At 42.0% G+C, this 16,767-nt stretch overlaps 1 protein-coding gene across 4 annotated transcripts in view; it reads right to left on the bottom strand.

The window, feature by feature from the left end:
• Positions 1–16,125, bottom strand: part of lrrc69 (leucine rich repeat containing 69) — a 97,733-nt gene extending 81,608 nt beyond the window's left edge. For all 4 annotated transcript variants that reach the window (XM_041189117.1, XM_041189116.1, XM_041189114.1 and 1 more), the window contains exons 1-3: positions 15,930–16,125; positions 12,948–13,074; positions 2,845–2,917 (exon numbers count right to left, since the gene is read on the bottom strand). In XM_041189117.1, the coding sequence (XP_041045051.1) occupies positions 2,845–2,917; positions 12,948–13,074; positions 15,930–16,106 (377 nt within the window). In that variant the 5' untranslated portion in view covers positions 16,107–16,125. The remainder of the gene's footprint in view (positions 1–2,844; positions 2,918–12,947; positions 13,075–15,929) is intronic.
• Between the last annotated feature and the right edge of the window lie 642 nt (positions 16,126–16,767).

The following is a 16,767-nucleotide window of genomic DNA, read 5'->3' as shown; positions in this document are numbered from 1 at the left end:
TGATTTTGAAGTAGAAGATCAGCCAAAGTCAAAAAGAAAAGGGAAGCATTCATAAGGGCTAGAAGGCTGGGAACAGATGAAGCCCGTGGAGAATATAGAGAAAGTAGGAAGAAACTTAAGCAAGGAGTCAGGAGGGCTAAAAGGGGTCATGAGAAGTCACTGGCAACCAAGATTAAGGAAAATCCCAAGGCTTTTTATACATATGTAAAAAGCAAGAGGGTTTCCAGGGAAAGGGTAGGCCCACTCAGGTACAGAGGTGGGAATCTGAGTGTGGAGCCAGAAGAAATGGGAAAGACACTAAATGAATACTTCTCATCAGTGTTCACCAGAGAAGGACATAGCGGTCGATTTATCTAGGGAAGAGTGTGTAGGCAGCCTGGATCATGTTGAGATAAAAAAAGAGAGGTGTTAGGCGTCTTGAAGAATATTAAGGTGGATAAGTGCCCAGGGCCAGATGGGATCTACCCCAGAGTACTGAGGGAGGCAAGGAAGGAGATTGTTGGGGCCTTGACAGAAATCTTTGTATCCTCACTGGCTACGGGTGAGGTCCCAGAGGACTGGAGAATGGCCAATGTTGTTCCATTGTTTAAGAAGGGTAGCAGGGATAATCCAAGAAATTACAAGCCAACGAGCCTTACGTCAGTGGTAGGGAAATTATCGGAGAAGATTCTCCGTGACAGGATATACTACCATTTGGAAGCAAACGGGCTTATTAGTGAGAGGCAGCATGGTTTTGTGAAGGGGAGGTCGTGTCTCACTAACTTGATCGAGTTTTTCAAGGAAGTGACAAAGATGATCGACGATGGAAGGGCAATGGATGTTATATACATGGATTTCAGTAAGGCCTTTGACAAGGTCCCTCATGGCAGACTGGTACAGAAGGTAAAGTCGCACGGGATCAGAGGTGAGCTGGCAAGATGGATACAGAATTGGCTTGATCATAGAAGACAGAGGGTAGCAGTGGAAGGGTGCTTTTCTGAATAGAGAGCTGTGACTAGTGGAGTTCCGCACGGATCAGTGCTGGGACCTTTGCTGTTTGTAGTATACATAAATGATTTGGAGCAAAATGTAACTGGGCTAATTAGTAAGTTTGCAAACAACACTAAGGTTGGAGGAAACAACGGGATATAGATTGGTTGGAGATTTGGGCGGAGAAATGGCAGATGGAGTTTAATCTGGACAAATGTGAGGTAATGTATTTTGGAAGGTCTAATACAGGCAGGAATTATACAGTAAACGGCAGAACCCTTAAGTGCATTGACGGGCAGAGGGATCTGGGTGTACAGGTCCACAGGTCACTGAAAGTGGCAACGCAGGTGGATAAGGTGGTTAGGAAGGCATATGGCATGCTTGCCTTCATTGGCAGGGGTATTGAGTATAAAAGCTGGGAAGCCATGCTGTAGCTGTATAGAACCTTGGTTAGGCCACACTTGGAATATTGCGTGCAATTCTGGTCGCCACATTACCAGAAGGATATGGAGGCGTTGGAGAGGGTGCAGAGGAGGTTTACCAGGATGCTGCCTGGTCTGGAGGTTATTAGCTATGAGGAGAGGTTGGAGAAACTCGGATTGTTCTCACTAGAGCGACGGAAATTGAGGGGCGACTTGATAGAAGTTTATAACATTATGAGTGGCATGGACAGAGTAGATAGTCAGAAGATCTTTCCCAGGGTGGAAGAGTCAATTACTAGGGGACATAGATTTAAGGTGAGAGGAGAAAACTATAGAGGAGATGTGCGGGGCAAGTTTTTTACGCAGAGGCTAATGAGTGTCTGGAATTCGCTGCCAGAAGAGGTGGTGGAAGTAGGTACGATAGTGGTGTTTAAGAGGCAGCTTGACAAATACATGAATAGGATGGGAATAGAGGGATATGGACCCCGGAAGTGCAAAATGTTTTAGTTGACAGGCAATATGATTGGCGCAGGCTTGGAGGGCCGAAAGGCCTGTTCCTGTGCTGTACTTTTCTTTGTTCTTTGTTTTATCTTGTTGAACGGCAGAGTGGGCTCAAAGGGCCAAATGGCCTCCTCCTGCTCCTATTTCTTATTTTCTTATGTTAATCGGGGAAGGTGATGAGCAGTCTCCTCCCAATTCTTTGGCTCACCCCTGCCCCCCAGCTTGCTCCCATGAGAGGAGTTAAATTCCACCCATCGGGATGTCACTTATGTATGAACTGTGTGATCTGTTTATGACCTTTGGGGTCAGCTAGATGGGCTGAAGTGGTCTTTCCCCATTCTGTACATTTCTACATTCCTACAACATATGTTTCTATTGCCTGACAGCGTTGGTGCATTAATCCAAAAAGTGTCAAGCTTTCTAAAAGTTAATGAGTTACTATCAAGAGCTCCAAATTATAACGGACAACTTGCAGATTCAAGATTGATTAAAAATACACTATTTAGATGTCCTGACCATTTCGTGTGTACATACACAGCATGATGTGGCACTGAACCATATAAGCCAGAAGGTCTCAGGTTTAATTTCTGATAGGTGCTGAGTTACCTAAGCCAGGCCAGGAATTATTGCATTATTGCTGATCTCAAAGCCTGGGACTGGAGAAGGGTAAAGATCAATCCACTCTGGGCTCCTGCTCCTGCCTACTATCCACTGTCACCTGGAAACTAGTGATGTCAGATGAGGACAAGAATCGCTTTGTCTGTAATAGTACTGCCAATATCAAACAATTGTCAACGCCCACTCACTGGAAAAAACTAAGAAGAATACATGTGGGACTGAAGTGTAGCCCAGCCACATTTAGGATTGAAGGCGAGGTAATTGTGGAGATAAACAACTTTTATTTGATGGGCTGCATAATTGTATAAATGCAATAAAATAGCAATTCCTCTACCTGTATATCTCTTCAGGCAAGGCTCGTAGCTTGTTGTTGTTCAGGTTCAAGAAAACTAGGTTTTCCAACCACTCTGAAATGACAGAAAAAAATGTGTAGTTTGTAAATTAAAGGAGCCTTAAGAACTAAATAACAATTGCACAGATTAGCATCTTGGAAACATAAATAAAAGCACAAAAAGCTGCAAATACTGAACAGGTCTGGCAACATCAGTGAAGAGCAAAACAGTTAACGTTCAGGAGGATGACTTTTCATCAGGACTCTCTCCACAGATGCTGCCAGACTTGCTGAGTATTTCCAGCTTTTTCTGTTTTTATTTCAGATTTTCAGCATCTTCAGTATTTTCTTTTATCTTACAAACACACATAGGTTAACCTCCCCACTGGTAATCTCTCTATCTTCACCATGCTTTGTATAAGGAAGCTGCAAAGACAGATTTAAAAAGAGGGAAGCAAAGTCAAAGAAATATTAATTCCAGTCTATATTTGCTGCCTTACAGTATCTAGATCAGAGTAATACTGATGAGAATCTGGAAACAGGTTGCCAAACTCTGGGAAACTTCTCTAGAGAGAAAATTAGCTACAAAATCTCCAAAATAACATCAATAACAACAATAGGAAAAGAACGGGCTTACTGGATATATTAATCTGGATAAGATCAACTGATAGTGATTCTCTCCATTCTTAATACCATGCATATTTTCTTTGTGTCTCACATACAGTACAGGTGTAAATTTAGAAGTTAATCACAAGATTGCATTATCTTTTCATTTGGTAAAAGACCAAAAGGAGAAAATGTGAGAAAGCTACCCTACCAAATTGCTCACAATTTTTCAATTTTAAAAACTGTGAGAATTTAAAAGAATAGGGCATTGCCATACACACCATACCTTAAAAAGAATCCTCCAATTTTTCTATGATTTAAGATTTTCTCACTAGGCTGATACCAGGGATGGCAGGACTGTCATATGAGGAGAGATTGGTTCAACTGGGCCTCTATTCACCAGAGTTTAGAAGAAAGAGAGGGAATCCCATTGAAATGTATAAATTTCTAACAGGGCTAGACAGACTTGATACAGGATGTTCACTGGTTGGAGAGTCTAGAGCCGGGGGCCACAGTCTCAGGATTTGGGGCAGGCCATTTAGGACTGAGATGAGGAAAAATTTCTTCACTCAGAGGGGGTTAGCCTGTGGTATTCTCTACCACAGAAGTCTGTGGAGGCCGGGTCACTGAGTATATTCAAGAAAGAAATTGATAGATTTTTGGATATTAGGGGCATCAAGGAGTATGGAGAGAAAGCGGGAATATGGCGTTAAGATAGAAGATCAGCCATTATCATATTAAATGGTGGAGCAGGCTCGAATGTCCTACTCCTGCTCCTAGTTTCTATGTTTCATCTCTATGCAGCTGAAAAGCACCTTTTGTCTCGGCAGATTGCTGCATCAAACCTTTCTCTCCCCTCAATGTTACCATCAAACCCATACCTGCTCCCTATTTGCCTCAGATTTCTATTTTAATTTAATTGCACAACACATCAAGTTTTCTTTGTATCATTGCCAAATCTATTTTGCAGCATGATTATCTTGGCATTCTTACTGAAAGCAATCTGTTCCTTTCACTTATACTTAGCATAGCTTCACTGCATAATACTCTCAATCCTCATCAGCAGTTGAATGGAAGCAGAAGGCAAGAGCAGTGGAATAAAGATAAAAGTCAGGAAGTGGGTGAAAGGAATGGGAAGAGTTTGAGGCTGTTGACAGAACTACACAGTGGGTGACTGAGCAAGGAGGTTTGAGACACGCATGGGTAGAGTGCTTCAATCTGGCATATCATGGACAAAAAGGAATGGAGGTGGCGATCAATATGCAGATATTCTAGATGATAGAATAAAACTCTCAGCTACTCTTTAGAATAAAAGATTGATTATTGTTTTATACGTGACTCATGATACTAGTTTTAAGAATATTGGGCTGTAATAGATATTCATAGTAGATATTGTATCTTTTAACTTTCCATTCTTTTCTATACTTATTTTTTTATTTGCTATCTGCAAACTTATTTATAGGACAATAACAAATACCATGCTTAGAGATACAATATCTTATACAAGTAATCACATTAATCCATTGCTAAGTAGGGTAGTTATTTATGAAAAGTTATTTATTTTGTATTGTTGTAAAGCCCTACTTTTGTAGGTATACTGAAATGTTGGAAATACATAATCAGTATCAGAAAAAGCAAAGGCAGATGGCTCAGTTGTGCATTTTTATATATTATTTCAGATTTATAGCACATGTATTTTTTATTTCTACTTTCATATTTGTCATATTGAGAGAAACCAACAAGTATTTCAACAGAATATGAAACTGAGCATCAGATCTAAAAGGGTCAATCATAGCTACGTGTAATAAACCAGCACATGGATTTCTGCGTGTGGAGATATTTCCAAATTAGTGAGGGAAACGTCTGGAAGTCACCAGTCATATTTGGGGGTGAATTTTCTCCCCATCGGGTGGGCTGAGCGGGAGCAGGCATGCAGCTGATTGCCACCCACAATTGGCTGCACACCACCATTTTACACGGGCGGGCCAATTAAGGCCCACCCAGCGTGACATGCACCCGGAAGCGCTATGCACTCCCTGTGTGGGCAGGGGTAGTAGGCTGAGTCGGGGCTGCACTCTTTCGCGCACGCACACGAAAGAGCACAGAAATTTCCCTGAGGCTGAGCTGCCTTAGCAAGATTAGTTTGACTGTCAAAAATTTTAATAAAGAAAAAAAATTAAGATATGTCCCCTCATGTGACAGTGTCACATGAGCTGGGACATGTCAATGAATTTTAATAAAAAGTTTTATTCAATGTATAAGCACTTCATGAAACCTCATCCCACCTGTGGATGAGGTTTCATGATAAATGCGAAGGTCGCCTGGGGTCTTCACCTGCCCGCCAACCTTAAGGTTGGACAGGCATCTCCGTTAAGTATTTTAAATGGCTTTAATAGGCCTTTGACAGTTTGGCAGGAGTACACTGGAGTCGGGACGCACGCCCAATGTCACCACGCATCAATTTACATGCTGAGTGGGGCCCACCGACACACCCTGGTCCGAAGATTCTGGCCTTGGTCTCCAAAAAGAAGTGAACAAGCATTTGTTTTTTAATTTATTTACAGGATGTGGGCATCGCTGGCTAGGCCAGTATTTATTGCCCATCCCTAATTGCCCTTGAGAAGGTGGTGGTGAGCTGCCTTCTTGAACCGCTGCAGTCCCTGTGGTGTAGGTACATCCACAGTGCTGTTAGGGACGGAGTTCCAGGATTCACCTCACTTGCACACAACTTGAAGGGCATTCAGAGTTAATTACAAATCAATACAGATAATTTGGTTTAAATAATTCAAAGCGACAGTGTAATGATGATGGGAAAATTTCTCAAGGTTGGAAACCGTGTTACCCAATTTATTGATGCTATTGCCTGTCTTTTGCCATTTCTCACTGGATAATGGGAATGTAGCTCTTGTAAAGCCACCCAAGCCAGACAGGTTGAAAGGTGGGAGACAGACTAAAGATAGCTCACTGGTCCTCTAGTTAAGCGGATACAAGTCAGGCGAACAAATGTCTGTATAAAATACCTTTTGTTATAAAACCACACAGAGAAAAGTCATGCAAGTAAAATCAAATTTAGAAAAGAAAAACTGCTGGAAGTAAGATGATATCCTGATTGAAGTGAAATATCTTACTCTGGACAGGCAATAATGGAAGAAATGGCTTGCCTCCAGCCACCAGGCACATGAGACTCTAACCATGAATCTCCCTCTCGTGCGGCCTGGTACAATTTAACTCAGCTTTAGATACATCTAAATAAGAGAAGTGACAATTTAAAATATTTTAATATGTTCAATACTATCAGCACTGGAGTGCAGTAAAGGGCTATTATTAAACAATTTTCTGCTCTTTTCACATGTGTAGGTCAGGTGAACTTGAGTGGAAAAGTTTTCAGTCCACTTGTGCACCATGCGCATTTCCAACAGTTCAGGGGACTGGAAGCAGATGCCTTAAAAAGGCAAGAGCTTCAATAAAATATTTAAATCGTAGGTTGGAAATATCCTACACACAATTTCCTGCTCACATATAATAGTGGTCTTGGTTTGCTAAGAAAAGGGAAGAAATGGAAATTTATTGAATGGTCACTGTACAATTGTTCCAAGTACTTTCAAGTCACATCAGCACTATTTTTTCTTGTTTTGTTTATCTATAGCCACTTATTTTGCAAAGACTTTGTGGCAATTACTCTTTTCTTTTCCCCAACAGTATCATTACTGTCATCAAAAAGTATCCCAACAGAAATCTCAGCTTTCAATAGGATGAAGTGGAAGTCAAACCACCAGTGCGTCACACCTGCATCAACAGAAAGGAAGCTCCAATTTGCAAGGTAGGCTAGTAACAATAGGCAGGTAAACAAATGACTGTCTGAGTAAATGTACACCTAGATGGCCCTATAGAAGTTTTACAATCAAAGTGTCTCATAATTTCTGCAGCATTACATGGAAGAAGGCATGGTCTAACTGGATACATCCACCAGCATCCTACCATGCCTATTTACAGGCTTTGGTACATATGCTTATATTGCAATACCCAGTGGGAAATGTTTCCACAGTCCCAGTCAGCAGGGAGTCAGATACAGATCTGCAAGGATGCTGAAACTAAAAGTTGGGTGGCTTAGCCAGTGACAGTAACAGTTAGCTGTTGCCTCAAACCTGCCTCAAGATATACCGCAATACTTACCTATCCAGATGCTACCATCGAGTGACAAAAAAGGCAGCCTCCTTGCAACTATATCGCATAGAACCTTTCAGTAACCATCAAATATTTAAAACTAGGGTCATTAGTTAATGAGGTCAAATTACAATTTATTATACAATGTTTTGAAGATTGTCATTCATGATTATGTCCTTCTTTCCACAGGAATTGCAAATTAGTGGTCTTGGCTATGACTGCTTCCTGTGACAAGCCATCAAGCTTGCCCATCTGAAACACTTGGAACATGGTTGCCACTAGAATACATGTCACCCACTGTTCACTTGTAGCCATATAAAAAAAGCTTGCCTTTAATACAGAAAAGGTGTAATTAAAAATGTATGGCATGTCAAGGAACCATTTGGAAGAATGATCAAAACTTTGTCAAAAAGGTAGGATTTAACAAGAGAAAAGGCAGAGAGGCTTAAGGAGGGAACTGCAGAATATTGAGCTGAAAGTGTACCCAATGAAGGGGTGAAAGGGTTGGGGGTGGGGGGGTGGGGGACGGGGAATGTACAAGAGATCAGAGCACAAGGAATGCTGAGATTGGGGGATTAATGTTAAGGCTGGAGGTGGTTTTTGAAATTCAGGCCACTATTTCTATAACCTTCAAAAATTGCAAGTTCCACTTCCTAATATGACACCTACAATTTTCATAGGGGGCAGGAATGGGCCTGGATCAGGATTTGCAAATGCACGTTTTGCAGAGAAGGCTGCCCATATAAATCAGCAGCTGCCTCCACTCATATCTAATTTTGGTGACCCAGTGTGTGAAACATGACGTGTCCAGGTTAGACTTGATACGTTCAGGTCTGAACTTTGTACAGTCCGTTGGAGAGGTAGAGTACCCATTTGGATATGATCCCAGGGCACTTTTGGGGGAAGATCAGCTGCCCCTTGGGATTGTTGAAAGTAAGCATGAACATGTGTAAAAAGTGCAGAAACTCAATGACTGTAAAGCTCATTGCAATTGCCAAAATGAACTATAGGAAGCAACTGTCAAAGTGTCAAGATGAAATATCAAAGGCAACTGTCAAAAGTATCTAAATGAACAGCATAGGGCAACTGTCATGCCGTCAAGGCATTTCAAACTACAACCCTTTAAATCTTGGGGGAAAAAAATGACTGGAGGGTTTAAAAAAAATCATTGCTTGCTATTTCACTCTCTCTGCTGATATAAGCCTGAGGATCAGCATTACTGGGTTAGTACTACATGACTGATTTCACAACCTTCTATTATCACAATAGAGTACTTTCTATTTCAGTTTGGTTGACAGTTCCACGTGGTTATAGACACTTTGGGGTGGGACTATGAATTCCAATGTTTGTTTTTATAAGGGATTAAGCACTTGAATTAAATACTGTCTTTATAAGGATATAGCTGAAGGAATGGCAGTGTAGTGAATGAGTTTATTTTATTTAGCCTCAACAAGGGTCCTGAGGTCTGCCCACAGTGGATACTGGGTGAGTAGGCATGGTAGGTGTAAGGGCAAAAGGTGATGGGTTTGGGGGGGCATGGGTGGTTGACATAATTGTGCACTAAGTTGGCATAGGGGCCCTTTATAGGGGCATGGGGTTATGCAGAGGGGCACAGGTTGGCATGGAGGATATGAGGGGCCATTGGGAGGGTGGGTAAAGGGCATGAGTTGGCATAGGTAGGACATGGGGAGTGTATGGATGATCAGGGGGGTGTGAGGGGTGGTGGCTTGAGGGCTGTTTTTTGTTTTATTGCATTTTTAAAAATCTTGGACATAGTGCCAAGCATAGAAGCAGGCCTTCCACCCAGCCCGCCTCCACACCCTGCAGCCCTTGCACGTGTTCTGGCAGTGGTGGGCCCGACTCCCAAAGAACCCTGCCATCCCAGAAGTTAAATCCCATCTTCCGGGGCACTTTTTTCCCAGGTCAGGTTTGCAGAGCTAGGAAATGTCCTGACACCGCACTCCCAGCCTGAGAGCAAAAATTTAGGCCAATGAAATGTGAAGTCATGTAGGAGTTTAAACACAAGAATACGAATATTCAATTTGAGGCATTGGGGCAAATTTGAGGCACTGGAGCACTGAGAGCCAATGTAGGTCAGTGCACATATGGACAGGGAATGAGTAGGAATTAGTCTGAAAGAGAATGCAAGCACCATTATTTTGAATGAGTTGGCATTTATGGAGTGTGCAGGATAGAAGTCTGGCCAAAAGACAATTAGAATAGTCAGGTTTACAAAGGAATAGATGATGGTTTCAGGGCAAATAGATTAAGCCGAGGCAAAGTGGGTGATATTTCAAAGATAGGTAGTGGCTGTGATGGGGGGAACATGAGTGAACAGAATGCCAAGTTTGCAACAAGTCTGGTTCATCCTGAGACAGAGTTCAAGGAGAGCAACAGTATTGTTGGTTGGGATGCGAAGTTTGTGGTGATGGTTAGAGATGATGGTTTCTGTTTTCCCAATTGTTAGCTTGAGGAAACCATCTTTCATCCAAAATTAGGTGTCAGACATTTAGTCTGAAACACAGGAATAGTTGAGACATTGCCTGATATTGTGGAGAGGTAGGGCTCATTGTCATATACAAACTGATCCCATGTCTATGAATGATGTTGCTAAGCAGCAGCATGTAGACGAGGAAGATAGTCAAGGACAGCTCTTTGGAGACAATGGTATAGGGGCAGGACCAGAAGTCACTGCTGCAGATGTCTTGGTTACGACTGGATAGGTAAAAGAGGAACCGAGCAAAGGCAATCCCACTGAGCTAAATAGAGAGGCGTTGGAGGAGGATAATGTGGCAGATCATGTTAAAGACTACAGAGGCGGCTAGTGACATGAGATACAATGCATCATAATTAGTCATATGGAATGTCATTCCATTCTTGGTTAAGGCTATTTCAGTGCTGTGAAAGGAGTGGAAATCTGATAGGAGAGATTGAAGTAAGAAATTGCAGGGAACATGGGAACACATGTGGGAAGCAACAATGTGTTCAAGGACACTGGAGGGGAAGGGATGTTGGAGGTAGGACAAGAGTTTGCAAGGTTTTTGGAGTTGAGGGTTTTTTTTGGGGTTGGGGAGTGATGACAGTTGTTTTAAAAAGGAGAAGAACGAACCATTTACAAGGTTAGCTAGCATTTGTGCCAGGAACGTAAGTGGAGATGGAGTCAAAGGAACAGGCAATGGGTCTCATGGATGAGCTGATATGAGCTGGAGAAGGCATAAGGGAGGCGAGAGAGAAGCAAGAAAGAAGTCAGAGCTAAGCGCAAGGGGAAGCTAACTATACTGAAAGATTCTACACCATTATTTTATTGGAGTTGATATACTAAATTTATTCCTGTATGTGGATACACTTGACACAATTGTCCTAATAGTTACACTTGACTACCTTAATTGCAGTGAGCAAAACCATCAAGGTTTCATGGCAACTGATGGCAAAACAGTGCTGACTCCAATGTAACAGCTTGATTTGACCCAGCAATCAATGCACATCATGATGTTAAAATGTTCTCATCATTGTGAAACTAGCTATCTAAATACCTCTATATGTCTGACCACACCTTTCCCCAAATACACCTGCATCAATAAGGAGTTTTTAAAAATGTGCAACCAAGCAAAAGGGGGCACAGACTCTAAGTACACCTATTTATTTATAAATTCAGAGCATTACTACACATTGCAAATACCTACATGCAGTATCATTATACAATTTTAGAGTAAATTGGAACACCTGCAACTAGAGGAGGTATTAACCTGCAAACATAAGCCAGTTACTGATTAATGTGCCTCAGACATATTAAATAAATAATACAAATTCCAAATGAGTTACTGTATTAGAGTATTTGGTGCCCTCTAAAGGTTGAAATGAAGGCTGTTTTCCAGGCTCTAAATATGGAAAAAGATTATTTGTAACATATTTAGTCTACTTCTTTACAGTTCCTTCTCTTTTTTATTTTAGTTTCATTTTAATATGAAATTTTCCTTTAGATCTAGTTTACTTTTCAGGAAATTTTAATTTTATGGTCAGCACTTGATGGGTTGGACTTATGTGAAGGTGTCCCTACCACAAAATGGAATCTCTCCAGTTGACTGAAACATCTCAAACATCTACAATCACAAACAAATCTTGGAACAAAATGTTCAGACTTGAAGGAAAAAAATCTGGCACCAAATACAAATTAAAACTAAGAACAGGCGTACCTTAATTATATATTAAAATCTTGCAGCTATGCACACTTCATCTCTGCAAGGCATTATTTATTTGCCATGTTTATGCTACATGTTTGTGCTAGTTTTTCCAGCAAGGCATTGACAATGCCAAATATCTGACCCCTAACTCACTGTTGACAACATTACAAAAGATCAACTAATGATCACATAACAATGTAAAGATCACTTATTTAGCATGCAAAGGTTTCTGTCAGAATTCTATTACAGTTATGAAGAACATATACATTTTTTAAAAGATGTTTTTAATTGAGTATCAGAATTATCAAAACAGAATTATCAAAAACATATTGCAGAGGAAGAATTGGTTTTATCAGAAAACGGGAAGAGAGGCAGGTGGGCGGGTGAGGGGGTAGGGTGGTAGGCAAGTGGGTGAGCAGGTAGAGTGGCAGGTGGTTGAGGGGGTAGGGTGGCAGGTGGATGAGGGGGTAGGGTGGCAGGTTGGTGAGGGGCTAAGGTATGTTGGGGCATAGGGGGTAGTCGGGAGGGGAGGTGGGTGGTTGGAGGATCTAGTGGGAAGTCAGAGGGGATCAGTAGTATTGTTCCCCAGAAGTCAGAACTGGTTTTAATTCTCCTAACTTTTCTTGGGTAACTATTCTGATAAATGAGTCTAAACCATCCGAAATTTCCAGAGTTTCAGAGGATTGCAGACACAGGGAAATTGCCCATGGAAAAGACAAGCTTCTTGGGCAACTCCCATGTAGTGAATGCATCGGGACTTCTGAGAGGTCCCCCAGCGTATCTTGGGGGTTACCTCCGCGGTACGGCCGTCCGGAGGTCAGAAGTTCTGGGCCAATAAAACTGACAATAACATTAGCCCTGAACGTTGAACAATTTATTGCAGCATAGTTTCATAACATAAGTTAGATAGTTTAGTTTTATTTTTAATATATAAAAGTATAAACTACAACAAATATTTGTACATATAATACTTATTATAGAGCACAATGTTTAATATACATTTGCACGTTTGACTTTAGTCTATTTGTTATCTCTTCCTACACAACTGATCTATACGGAGCAATTCACTAATCTAAAATAAATGTAACCAATTTTCATAACTAAATAATTGGTTTGAAAAATACAAGCAAGAGTTAAGAGTATAGTTATATTTACCAAGCACACTTGGAGACAACGTTTCTAGCTTGTTATCAAACAAGTGGAGCTTCTTTAATTGTCTTAGATGCTTCAGAACTTCTGGAAGCTCTTCGAAGGAATTATTCCCCAAGTTGAGCTCTGTCAACTACAAACAGTTATAAAGGTTTCCATATATACTTTGAAACAGAAATAGTCAGCTATGTTTATACAATAGCCGCTGCCACTATATTAGGTACATCCAAATTCTCTTCTTTGCATTCATAGGCTACTTAGTCCACACTCTGCAGGCTCAGATTTCACATATAAAGTTTCAATTTTTAAAAAAAGATCTGCAAATGTTGGAAATCTGAAACAATCCAAATAATGCTGAGAATACATAGCAACTCAGGCAGTTTATAAAATTTAAATATGTAATCCTTTATTTTGTAGGTCTCTCTAGTTGTTGGTACCACTGGATCTAGATAATGTAATTTAGTATTTACCCACCAAAAAGGGACAATTGCAATATGTCATTTCAAACATCAAAGTCCACAAATTGAAAAGATAAAGCAGAGAATACAAAATAAGTGCAAATAAGACTGAGCTCCCTGAACTCCTTGGAAAGGATTGTGGGGCCCACGTTGGTGCACCATCTGTAATTTGGACACCCCTACATTAAATAACAGCAGCATAAAATCACTTATTTAAAACAGCTTATCTCATTGTGAGCTGTAATGGACAATCAGATATTAAAAATAACCAGATGGTTGGTCAAAGGTGTGGATTTTAAGATTTGTACAGGCAAGGTTTGGGGTAAGTACTCCAGTATGTAGCCTAGGCAGCTGGAGGCATGGCCACGAATGGTGGGGTAAAAAAGGCAGGGCTGCACAAGACATCAAAGTTAGAGAAATAGAGAGTTCTGCCAGTTGGGGGGGTAGGTGGTGGTGCTGCAAGAGGTTTCAGAAAGTAAGGAGTTAAAGCGGTAAAGCTATGAAGGAATTTAAAGACGAAAATGTATAATTTGAGGCTATGGGAGACCTGGAGCCAATGTGAGACAATGAGTACAGGGGGTAATGGGAAGTGGAACTTATCCATAATACGATACAGGTTGTACAGTTTTGGTTGAGCAGGAGTTTATGAAAGTACAGGATGGAAGGTTGGTCAGGAGGTCATTGGAATATGAGAGTCCAGAAATGACAAAGACATGGATGAAGATTTCATGGAGATGCATTGAGATTGGAAAGAGGTGGCGATGTTATGGAGATAGAATAAAGGATCTTTGTGATAGAAAGGATTTCTCAGCAGAAGTTCAACATGGGCTCAATAGGATGCAAAAGCAGCAATCAGTCGGGTTACGCCTGAGACAGTGGCAAGGGTAGAGAATGGAACCAATGATAAAGATAAAGAGGTTGTGGCACAGGCCAGGTAACAGCTTTGGCATTCCTAAAGCCTGGCTGCAGGCAACAGTGGGTAGGTGGAGTGGCAAGTTTTACAGGGACTGGGAGCAGCAGTGGTAATGGTGGTTAGGGGAAGTGTGCATGATTGTGACTTGGGTTAACAGTGAGTAGGGCTCAGGGAGATTTACAATGAGTGTATGCAGGGGTTTAGAGTGGGTGGGGGTAATTGTGAAGAGTATATAAGTTGCAATGAATAGGGATGGGGTTATGGTGAGTGGGAGGGTGGAGTTAATGATGAGAATATGAAGGTTCAGGGAATCGGGGAAGATTTTTAGGGGATTGGGAAGGGGCATTAGTAGCGATGTTTTGCGGGCATTCTGGGGTGGGCTGGTGATATACAGGAATCAGGGCAGAGAGTTAGGGGAGTCCAGGGCAGAGGGTTTAGGAAACTAGGAGACCTGTGGGGTTGGGGGTTGTGGCGGAACAGGGAGGGGGAGTGGCTTAAAAGAGAAAAAAACCATGTCTAGTGCGTTCACAGGATGTATCAATGCACTTTACAGTCAATAAAGTAATTTTGAAGTGTAGTCATTGTTGTACTATAGGAAATACAGAATCCAATTTGAGCATAGCAAGTTCCCAGAAACATGATAATGAGCAGATAACCTGTTTTTGTGATGTTGATTAAGGGATAAATATTGGATGGGGCTTCTTGGATAACGCCCCTGATTTTCTTCGGATAATGCTGTGGGATCTTTTACATCTACCTGAGAGAAAATACAGGGCCTCCATTTAAAATCTCATCTGAAAAACAGTGACAATGCAGCACTCTTTCAGTATTGTACAAGTACATCAGTCTTGACTGTTCTGCTCACATCTCAAAGTGCAACCTTTGACTCAGAGGCAAGAGTGCTTCCAACTGAGTCAAGAATACACACATAAGGGAAAAATTGAGTGAAGCTGGGATTTTGGTAAATATAAGGCTGGAGTTGGGGTAAATACAGGGCTGGGATTAGGGTCCACATGCAACGGGATTGAGGTGAATATAGGGCAGATGATAAGATGAATAGAGTATTGGAATTGGGCTGAATTTGGGGTTGAGAATCAGGTGAACATGAAACTGGAATTGGGGTGAATATGGGATTGAGATTGCAGTGAATACAGGTCTGGGATTAGGATGAATATTGGATAAGAATAATATGGGTTAGGGATTGGGACGAATACAGGGCAGGAATTGGGTGAATACTGGGTGGGGATTGGGGTAAATATAGGATAAGTTTAGTATGGGGCTGGGATTGGGGTTAATATGGGACAAGTCAGGCTGAATTGGGGTTGAGATAAAAGCAAATACATGACAAGGATTAAGGTGGGGATTGGGATGCATATGGGATTGGAGTGAATACGGGGCTGGGAATTGACGACATATGGGCCAAGGTTTGGGGTGAATACAGGGCAGGGATTGAGGTGAACGTCGGGTGGGGATTCGGCTAAATAATATGGGGCTGGGAATAGGTTGAATGTGGGGCGTGAATTGGTGTGAATATGGTGCTTGAATTGGCCTGAATGAGATTCGGGGCGAATATCGGGTAGATAGAGCTCCTGTTCTTGTTGCCTCTCCGCCCCTTACATTGCCGAGCGCCTGTAGTTCCGCGGGGAGGTTGCTGAGCTGGTTGTTTTTTAGCTGGAGCCGGTTCAGTTCCAACAACCTTCCAACCGCCTTTGGGACCCGCTTCAGTTTTTTGCCGCTCAGGTCCAGCTGCCTCGCATTTCCTCGGAGCGCCCGCAACACCAGCGAGTCCGCCATCTCCGAGCACCACGTCCCATCTCCAGGGAGACGAGGCTAGCGCGCAAGCGCACAGCAGCAATATGCGCCCTCTATCGGCCGCCTGACTTAATTAACATCCGCAGTTTTTTTGTTTTTATCTCTGTGTTTAATTGATTGCTACTGCTCTTCAAGAAATGCCTACCTCCTTGAAGAAGTTCTGTTCTTTTCTGCGACAAGATTTCCATTCCTCTCTTTTGCCCTGCTCACCTTCCTTGCTTTCCATTTCCCTCCTGGTGTTTGACAAGGTATTTACTAAAACCCGCTTTCACAGCCATATCTCCTTTCTCAGTGACAGTCTCCATCTCCGACTTACCCCACGTGGATTTCAACTGAAATTCCACCCCTCATGTTTCGAACCCACCCAGGATTACAGGTATCTCCGGGACATAAAACGTTTCTCGGACTGCTGTTCCCATCACATTCTGAAATCCACACTCAGTGCCATGCGCCGCCATATGAACACACTCGACCTCTCCCTCCAGCAGCACTGCCGTACCCTTTTTCAAAGCTGCGCGTGCCCCCAGTTTCATTTTATCCTTCCGCTCATCCGACGCCTCAACAAGAAACATTTTCTCTTTCTCTCAAGTGCTAAGGAACGCAAGCTCCAACAACTCATCGACACCAACACCCATCTAGGACC

This window comes from Carcharodon carcharias, chromosome 6 (assembly GCF_017639515.1).
Source record: "Carcharodon carcharias isolate sCarCar2 chromosome 6, sCarCar2.pri, whole genome shotgun sequence".
Taxonomy (NCBI): Eukaryota; Metazoa; Chordata; class Chondrichthyes; order Lamniformes; family Lamnidae; genus Carcharodon; species Carcharodon carcharias.
The sequence above is the reverse complement of the archived record's forward strand: the minus strand, read 5'-3'. Positions and strand labels throughout refer to the sequence as shown.